Consider the following 9,011-nt stretch of genomic DNA (forward strand, 5'->3'; position numbering starts at 1 on the left):
ATCAGAAGATTCATTTCCGGGTGGCGCGGGCGCCATTTTGTGAGGAGGGATATAAACGGGCGCTGCAGCCGGCACCGGCCCAGTTGGTTCTCTGGTGGAGTCGGTAGGGTTCGTCTCTTGTAGAGTTTTCCAGTTCCACCTTTCCAAACGTCTCCACGCGGAAACCAACCGCCAGGAAAGAGGCGCGGCGTCGAGCCGAGCTAACCTGAGGAAACCGCTGCCGCTGCAGCCGAGCGCGCGGGCCCGCCGGGGCATTAGTTCGTCGGCGCGCAGCCCCGGCCCGACTCTCCAGAGCCATGAGTTACGGTCGCCCGCCTCCCGATGTGGAGGGCATGACCTCCCTCAAGGTGGATAACCTAACCTACCGCACCTCGCCCGACACCCTGAGGCGCGTGTTCGAGAAATACGGGCGCGTCGGCGACGTGTACATCCCGCGGGACCGCTACACCAAGGAGTCCCGCGGCTTCGCCTTCGTCCGCTTCCACGACAAGCGCGACGCCGAGGACGCCATGGATGCCATGGACGGAGCCGTACTGGACGGCCGCGAGCTGCGGGTGCAGATGGCGCGCTACGGCCGCCCCCCGGATTCACACCATAGCCGCCGGGGCCCCCCGCCCCGCAGGTACGGGGGCGGCGGCTACGGACGTCGGAGCCGCAGGTAAGCAGGCGGACGTCGCGGCCAGGGCTCCGGGAGGGCCTGGCTGACTCACAAAGGCCTATGGGGACACGTGGTGGCGGTCGGGCCGAGTCGGCGGGGCGCGGGAGGGCGGGGACCCGGGCTCGCGACCAGGGAAATGGCGTCTGGGCGTCTGGCGGCGAGATAATGGCGGCCTGGGCGGGCGGGGCCGCCGAACCCTGACGCGCCGCCGTCCCTGTCCGCAGCCCTAGGCGGCGTCGCCGCAGCAGATCCCGGAGTCGGAGCCGGTCCAGGTCCCGGAGTCGATCTCGCTACAGCCGCTCCAAGTCCCGGTCCCGCACTCGCTCAAGATCGCGATCCACCTCCAAGTCCAGATCGGCGCGAAGATCCAAGTCCAAGTCCTCGTCGGTCTCCAGATCTCGCTCGCGATCCAGATCCAGGTCTAGGTCCAGGAGTCCTCCACCCGTGTCCAAGAGGGAATCCAAATCCAGGTCGCGATCCAAGAGTCCTCCCAAGTCTCCAGAAGAGGAAGGAGCGGTGTCCTCTTAAGCAAATGGTAAGGTTTGCGCGACTCCGAGACTTCACGGCCCGAATTCAGAAATGGGGTTTGGAGTAGTTTTGTTCCGTATTAACATAAAAATGGCTCCTGATGTTAGGAGTACTGCTCTGAGCTAACTCAGCTTTGGGAGTTATACTGAAGAGGGGTCTGCAGAAAGGATGTGTATAAAGCTTAGATAATGGCTGTTTCGTGAACTGTTTTGAGACCTATTAATGAAAATGACTATTTCTTGCTGTTTTTATCCAACGTCTGCATTTTCCCCTTTAAAGCTGCGGTCTCCTGTTTGATAAAAGAATATTGGCCAGTATTGCAGATTTTAACTGATTTGGCTGATCCTCCAGGGACCAGTTTCTGTGGGCGTGTATTGGAGCAGGTTTGTCTTTAAATGTTAAAGATGCACTATCCTCTTAGAGAAAACAATCAGTTCAACTATTGTTGTACTGACTGGGACTTCATATTCTAATGGATGTGGCAAAATTGCGAAAAAGAAGCAATGAACTTTTGGAACCAAAAGTTTACAGGTATTGATTGCACTGGGTGGGGAAAGGATAGTGTGTCTTTAACTCTCAAATTGTTTGGTCCTATTTTTTAAAAGGAAAGGGCCCTAAGTAGCTCAGATGTTAAAGCATTCTAAAATGCCAATGGTTTCATTTGAAAACTAAAAACTTAAAATATATTGACTAATTGTTTTGTTTGGATACAGCCCAACCCCCTTCCCCCTCCTTTTTTTTTTTTCCTTTTTTCTTTTTCCCCCCTTACCATTTTTCACCTTGGTCATTTGGCCATTGGATACATAACATAAACACACGTTTTTAGTGCTGATGGTAACCTTTGTGAAATTTTCCTAATTGGGCCTTAAAAAAACGGATAATGGCTGGTTGGAACCTTTCTGTAACCTATTGGTTTCACCAGATCCTTAGTAAGTACTGAAATTGAAACCATGTGCACTTTTGGTGATTTTGTTATAATGGAAGGTAAACTGAGCTTGTTTCTTTTCAAACCTAGATGTGTCGACAAGCAACATAAAGGAGGACTTGGGCGAAGGACCACTTACTCGGTAGTACTCAGTCCATCAGAAGAGTCCTTGGAACAAGCAACTGGCTATTGAAAAGGTTATTTTGTAACATTTTGTCTAACTTTTTACTTGTTTTAAGCTTTGCCTCAGGTGGCAAATTCATTTTATGTGCCATTTTTTTGCTGTTATTCAAATTTCTTGTAATTTAGTAAGGTGAACGACTTCAGATTTCATTATTGACTTGGATATTTGAGGTAAATTTTCCTTTTTGTTTATATAGTGCTGACTTTTTTTGTTTGGAATTAAACAGATTGGTAACCTAATTTGTGGCCTCCTGACTTTTAAGGAAACGTGTGCAGCCATTACACACAGCCTAAAGCTGTCAAGAGATTGACTCAACATTGCCTTCCTACCTTAAAATTAAAAACCTACAAAAGTTGGTGTAAATTTATTTGTATATGTTATTTACCTTCAGGTCTAAATGGTAAACAGAACCCAAATTTGTATAAAGACTTTTCAGGTGAAAAGACTTGATTTTTATTTTTTTGGGAAGAATTGTTTACCAAACACAATTCTAATCTCTTCTCTTATGTATTTTTGTGCACTAGGCGCAGTTGTGTAGCAGTTGAGTAATGCTGGTTAGCTGTTAAGGTGGCGTGTTGCAGTGCAGAGTGCTTGGCTGTTTCCTGTTTTCTCCTGATTGCTCCTGTGTAAAGATGCCTTGTCGTGCAGAAACAAATGGCTGTCCAGTTTATTAAAATGCCTGACAACTGCACTTCCAGTCACCCGGGCCTTGCATATAAATAATGGAGCATACAGTGAGCACATCTAGCGATGATAAATACACCTTTTTTTTTTTTTTCTTCTTCCCCCCCAAAATGGTAAATCTGATCATCTTCATGTACGAACTTAAAATATGGAAAATGTTAAGGAAGCAAACAAATGGTTTGTAATTTTGTAAGTACTTATAACATGGTGTATCTTTTTGCTCATGAATATTCTGTACTATAGCCATTGTTTCTGTAGTTTAATTAAAACGTTTTCTTGGTGTTAGCTTTTCTCAGAATATGTGTTGGTCTTTTTTCCCCTCCCATTTATTTGAAAGACCTGTGCAATTACCTTGTGAATGTTACTGACTGTATAGAATGAAAGTGAATGTTTGGTAGTTGATTTCTGCCCCCTCCCCCCCAAGTTAAAAAGTGGAAATGGTAGTTCAGCACCCACTCTCAATGCTCTAAGGTAGCACTTTGTTAAAAGTTGAATACCCCCCTTCTTATAACCTAATATATGCCCTATTTTAATAATTTAGGAACAATTCAGGTCCTTTTTCTTAGTTTTAATTTTTGTCTTAATAGTTAGGTGACCCGTCACAATCTAAAGCCAGCAGATCTGACCATCTTCAAACCCACTGTACTCAAGAAGCTGAAATGGTCTGAGTCACATAGTTGTCTTGCCAGGTTGCTAAGCAGTATTGACACTGTCCCAAAACAGTTTTTAGGTGTAATTCAGATTGTCCTTTGCAAAGGAGACGACCAGCATTTCAACAGTATGTCTTCCTGGAAGGGCAGATTCTGCTATATCATCTTTGTCTGCACCAAAAGATTCCAGAGGAATGTGGACACATTTCATGTCCCACTTGTAGAGCAAAGCTTCAAGTGACCAGTCAGCACTGAAAAAAAAATAAATTACTTTTAAAAACTGAGCTTTTCTTGTTTTGCTTTAGATATGTTCTCATTTTATCCTTAAGTTAGACAGTGAATGAGTAGTAAGGCTTGCGTTAACTTTTAATAAAACTGGGAGTAAACCAGGATTATTCAGGCTTACCCTTTTCCATTTATTTTTATTAGTTGGAGGCTAATTACTTTACAATATTGTAGTGGTTTTTGCCATACATTGACATGAATCAGCCATGGATTTACATGTGCTCACCATCCCGATCCCCCCTCCTGCCTCCCTCCATCCCATCCCTCTGGGTCTTCCCAGTGCACCAGCTTACCTTCTTACCTGGTAAGTAGACCACAATTTGACTTTGGGGTTCTTCTGCATCAAAAAGTAAACTGTAGTTAAAATGTCCTCAAAGTCTAGGAAGAAAAGACTTCTTAATAAACTTAATTCCATTGTATCTCTGGTTAAATTGAATACTGAGAAGAAAAGGTTTACCTTCTGGTTCAAAGAATACATCAGATGCAAGAATAATGTCTTGTGGTGGTAGAGCCAAAAGGTCCCGAGATACATGACCCCACGTGAGTCCTACAACATGGACCTGAGGCAGATTATTCATTTGGCAGCTTTGCCGACAGACTTCTAGGCAGTGAGGCAACTCTGAACTGTCTGACAGTGTAACTTCAGCACCACATTTTGCAGCCACAATTCCTGGAAGGCTCACTCCAGCACCAATCTAATAACAAATTTAAAGGTTTTGCTTAGAACTGCAACAAGCTGTGGATCTTGGCAAATGGTTCTCATTTCATGCTTGCATTGGCCTTTAAGTACAGCGTCAATGTGTAAATTTGAATTTTCCATGTCTATAAAACACCATCATTCAACACTGCTTTACTATGTGGAGCTTCCTTTAAACTTGTCGTGATAGTTCTAACTGGGTCAAAGGAGTTGGTCTATTTAAGCATTTTAAAGGGCCCTCAACTCTGCAACTACAGGCTCGAACTGGGAGGGTGTGTAACTAGGACTCTGCAATCCAGCTGAGTCTGGGATGGAACAACCACTTGTTTTATGTGGATTTTCAGTTTTGTGGAGGGTGGGTCCTCCAATCACTGAGCTGTTAAAGGATCAGCCATTTCCAAACAGGAGCATATCTTGAGCAGTTCCACTGTTTAGGATGTCCAGGGCATTATAGCACTATAGTGACCTTCAGTCACTTTTAGTTCTCATGATCTATAAGGAGTTCCTAATTACACCAGGTCTCTAGAAGCTCAGTGGGTGACTTGAATGTACAACCAGCCATTACGTTACTAAATTTTAAATAGCTTTTAAACGGCTAAAGCCTCACAGGTCTACAGCATGACTTGACTTTAGAGGGGATTTTTCCAGTTGGGTCTTTTTTTTTTTCCAGTTGGGTCTTTAGAGCAGCAAAGAGCTTAAACATACTCACTTTGCATAATACCAAGAAGCCCCTTCATAAACATTACTATTGCTATGGATTGAAAAATGCTTCCTGTTCAAGGATCAACACTGAGATTCCAGACCTTTTTTTGAGTAGCTAAAAACCATCACTACTTTGAGCCCAAATTATGCACCAAATTACTTCATTTCATTTATATGCTTTTGCAAAAGTTAGGAGGTGTCCTTAAGTTGATTTGTCTTCAGCCTTTGGGTTTAAGCATAGTACCATTTCTGCAAATGACTTAAGTTTACTTCTGTAAGCCTTCAGCAGTCTTAAGCCAGGTGGAGTAGTGAGAAAGCACCGGATACATCTCAAAACTAACCTCAAGATCTCCAAAGATGAAAGCCATTTTTTGAGAAAGGCTGCAGTGGTATAGCAGAGCCTGGATGACCCTGTTGGGACACCCCAGAAAGATGGCCTCAAAGACTGCTTCCACGCCAAGATTCCTTAAGATTAGTCAATGGGTTTCACTTACACTTCAAAAAGTGTTTTTAACTGACCTCCCATGGAGGCTGGGCACATCATCCCTGACTTAAAAATATCTAACAAAATCCAATAACCAGCATACAGATTTATAATCTAGGATTTTTGCAAACCTCAAGGGCACTTTTACCTCTAAGACAGCCTTGCCTGGCAGAGATCCTCTGTGAAACCACAGGTACTGGGCCAGGACCACAGCACAGGGCCAAACATACATTCCATATTGAAGATGCAGGACCTGAAAAGGAATTTTTTGTATGCCGTAAATAACATGCTGGAAGTCAGAATATTTATACAGCAATTACTGAGTGCCTGGCACTGGCATCCATTACAAAAATGACAATTCCCTGTTCTCCAGTTTACATCCTATGGGTGGGGAAGTGAAGTGAAAGTTGTTCAGCCGTGTCTAACTCTGCAACCCCTGGACTATAGTCCATGGAATTGTCCAGGCCAGAATACTGGAGTGGGTAGCCTATCCCTTCTCCAGTGGATCTTTACGAGCCAGGAATTGAACCAGGGCCTCCTGTATTGCAGGTGGATTCTTTTACCAACTGAGCCATCAGAGAAGCCCCTTGGGTTGGGGAGAGGGAATATAAAACTATAATGCAATGTGATAAGCACTTTTTTTTCCTTTGTTTTTTTGTGATAAGCATTCTTCATAATTCACTTATTCAACTAGAATTTATCCAGGGCCTGAGTGGCTTAGTGGCTATTTTAGGCTGAGGATGTAACTCATGGAGTATGTGTATATATATATATATATATATATATATATATATGTATGTGTGTGTGTGTGTGTGTGTGTGTGTGTGTGTGTGTGTATCTTACTGTGGAGAGAGAACAAGTAAGCAAATATTTTTGGTAATAATACTACCAGCACAATGTAACAGGGTGATATGAGAGTAATGGGGGTAGGCAGTGACCACAAGGTGGTTGCTCAAGATAGGGAGACAGGATGATTCAGGCAAAGGCCAAGGCCTCTCCCAGGGCCCTCTACCTGGCAGTGTGGGCCTGAGGGCTGGAGGTAGGGTTGCATAGTACAAGCATAGGTCAGAGGGAAAGCAAAGACCAGACATGTGGTGCCCTGTAGGCCACAGGAAGTTTAGCTTTTTATTTAAGTGCAGTGAGGAGATACTGGAGGGTTTTAAGCTAGGTATAACCTGGTAATGGGCTTCCCTGGTGGCTCAGATGGTAAAGAAGCCATCTGCAATGCAGGCCAGGCTTTGATCCCTGGGTTGGGAAGATCCCCTGGAGAAGGAAATGGTTACCCACTCCAGTACTCTTGCTGGGAAATTGCATGGACAGAGGAGGTTGGCGGGCTACAGCCCATGGGGTCACAAAGAGACACAACTAAGCGACAGAACAAGCACGAACGTGCTAATGCTAAGGAGGAACAGGGTGGTTCTAGGATGACATCTCAGATGAGGTCTGCGTAGAGCTGAGTCCTGGAGTTAGGAAGGCAGGCAACTTGTAAAGCCTTTGGGGAGGCACTGAATTATGAGCATGGTATTTAGGGAGGCAAGGTAACAGCTCACAACTCTGGAATAAGCCTGCCTGAGTTCAAACTTGAGAAATGTAATTTATCAATACTAGCTGTGTGACCTCACTCAAGTTACTTAACCTGTGCTTCAGTTTCCTCAACTGAAAAACACTATTTTCACAGAATGTCAGAAAAATTCAATGAAAACTTGTTCGTACAAAGTATACAAAGTTGGTGACTGTCAAACTGCAAAACTGCAAGTCTTTCTGTTTCCTAACGGTGCGCCTCCCAGGGCGATAGGCTGAAAAGATAAAAATATCAAAAGTGAAGGAACTGAAGGTCTTCATATAATCATTCAATACACTCAACAGAGATATTAGTGCCTAGGCTGCACTTGCCCACTGAAATGGCCCACTTTTGTCTGTGGAGTGTGTTTCTAAACAAATGCACTTCTTACTTAAAAAAATATTCTAGGTGTGAATAAAACAAAAATGCCTGCCCTGGTGGATTTTGCCCAGGAGTACAGTGAAGGAGTTCTGATCTGAAGTGAGTTATCCAAATTTAGGTAATTAAAAAAAAAAAAAAAAGGACATATCTTCAACAATACCCTAATACAACATTTTTTAAATTAAAGGTGTATTTTTTCACAAGGTGTATCTTCATCCACTTCCTAAATTTGGGAAGAAATCGAAAGGGGAATTTTAACACGAAGGCTTTTAGAGACTGCCAGAAATGGATTCCACTCCTTCAACTCCAGCCTACAACTCCTCTTAACCTGTTTCTCATATTCAAAACCGTTAATGCCAATGTCTACCCCACCAGCTGCTGTTAAAATCAAATGAAACACTGCAACGTGAAAGTGCTTTGAAAAACCGGACGCATAAAAAAAATATATAATTGCTACTGAGAATCTGGGGGCAGCCATGAGCTGAAAGGAAGCAAGGCCAAGCCCCAGAAACTTTGATTAATGAGAGTTGGAATCCCCTCCCAGATAAATCTCAATTAACACGCCCTTCAACAAGATTATAAAAATTAGGTGTCAAGAATGTCACTTTCCCAGCAAGAAATAATTAGGTATGGAGAAGTTCCCCTTCTCGACATTTAACCTGCCAAAAGGCTTCATACCAAACCGTTTGGCTCTGCGGGTTCACCCGAAGGCGGAATGAAAAAGCCTCTGACCCCCTCCCTTATACCCCTCCCTACAGCCCCAGGCCGGCTGAAACACACTATTTCCCTAAGGCGCTTCCCTGCGGGTGCCTTGACACGCACCTGCGGGACGCACACCTCCAGTACGGCCCCCTCATCTCCCAGACCGGGCCCCTCCGAGAACCGAAAGCGCTGGGCCCGGACCACTTGCCCTCGGAGGCCACCCTCGTCCGAAGAGGAGTCGGTGGCGTCCGTGCGGGCCGGGAGCAGGGGAGAGCGCCGGGCCGCCAGGCTACCAAGCTGCACGCGCGAGGGCCCCCGGGCCGGCTCGGGCCGTCTCCCCGGAGCACGTCAGGTCGCTACTACCCGACAGCAAGCGGGGGAAGCACCCCTCGAGCGACTAAACGACCATGCAGCAAGAACAGGCCCCCACACCAGGCAAACGAGACAGAGAACAGGTGGAGCTGGCGGATAGCCCGCCGGAAGAAGGCAAAAAAAGGCACCATGCGCCGCCGGAAGTGACGAACAGGAAGCGGGCGCGGGAGAGGCGGAGCCGCAACGAAGAGGTAACAC

At 45.4% G+C, this 9,011-nt stretch overlaps 2 protein-coding genes across 7 annotated transcripts; one reads left to right on the forward strand and one right to left on the reverse strand.

Moving 5' to 3' along the window:
• The first annotated feature begins 67 nt into the window (after positions 1 to 67).
• On the forward strand, positions 68 to 3,264 carry SRSF2 (serine and arginine rich splicing factor 2). Of its 5 annotated transcripts, none has more exons than XM_020915621.2 (3): positions 68 to 658; positions 883 to 1,193; positions 1,466 to 3,264. In XM_020915621.2, exons 1-2 carry the CDS (start codon positions 297 to 299, stop codon positions 1,184 to 1,186), a joined length of 666 nt encoding a protein of 221 aa, XP_020771280.1. In that variant the 5' UTR covers positions 68 to 296; the 3' UTR covers positions 1,187 to 1,193; positions 1,466 to 3,264. The 5 variants fall into 5 exon arrangements, 3 of the variants coding, with proteins under 3 accessions (XP_020771280.1, XP_020771281.1, XP_070336015.1); XM_020915622.2 differs by having other exon boundaries at positions 2,202 to 3,264; XR_011492463.1 differs by having other exon boundaries at positions 69 to 658; positions 883 to 2,308; positions 2,820 to 3,264.
• A 268-nt stretch (positions 3,265 to 3,532) lies between these two features.
• On the reverse strand, positions 3,533 to 8,952 carry METTL23 (methyltransferase 23, arginine). Of its 2 annotated transcripts, none has more exons than XM_020915625.2 (5): positions 8,562 to 8,952; positions 5,963 to 6,050; positions 4,372 to 4,609; positions 4,208 to 4,292; positions 3,533 to 3,880 (listed from the first exon to the last, which is right to left on the reverse strand). In XM_020915625.2, the coding sequence occupies exons 1-5, from the start codon at positions 8,594 to 8,596 to the stop codon at positions 3,706 to 3,708; spliced, it is 621 nt and encodes a 206-aa protein (XP_020771284.2). In that variant the 5' UTR covers positions 8,597 to 8,952; the 3' UTR covers positions 3,533 to 3,705. The 2 variants fall into 2 exon arrangements, with proteins under 2 accessions (XP_020771284.2, XP_020771282.1); XM_020915623.2 differs by having other exon boundaries at positions 5,946 to 6,050; positions 8,562 to 8,950.
• Positions 8,953 to 9,011: the final 59 nt, after the last annotated feature.

Source organism: Odocoileus virginianus, chromosome 17, assembly GCF_023699985.2.
Source record: "Odocoileus virginianus isolate 20LAN1187 ecotype Illinois chromosome 17, Ovbor_1.2, whole genome shotgun sequence".
NCBI lineage: Eukaryota > Metazoa > Chordata > Mammalia > Artiodactyla > Cervidae > Odocoileus > Odocoileus virginianus.

Coding starts and splice junctions, on each gene's coding strand:
- METTL23 (XM_020915625.2), bottom strand. CDS start 8,596: ATGAGGGGGCCGTACTGGAGGTGTGCGTCCCGCAG. Junction 4,610..5,962: donor TCACAGAGGATCTCTGCCAG/GCAAGGCTGTCT, acceptor ATTTGTTATTAG/ATTGGTGCTGGAGTGAGCCT. Junction 3,881..4,207: donor TCTACTTACCAGGTAAGAAG/GTAAGCTGGTGC, acceptor TTTTTTTTTCAG/TGCTGACTGGTCACTTGAAG.
- SRSF2 (XM_020915621.2), top strand. CDS start 297: ATGAGTTACGGTCGCCCGCCTCCCGATGTGGAGGGCATGACCTCCCTC. Junction 659..882: donor TACGGACGTCGGAGCCGCAG/GTAAGCAGGCGG, acceptor CCCTGTCCGCAG/CCCTAGGCGGCGTCGCCGCA.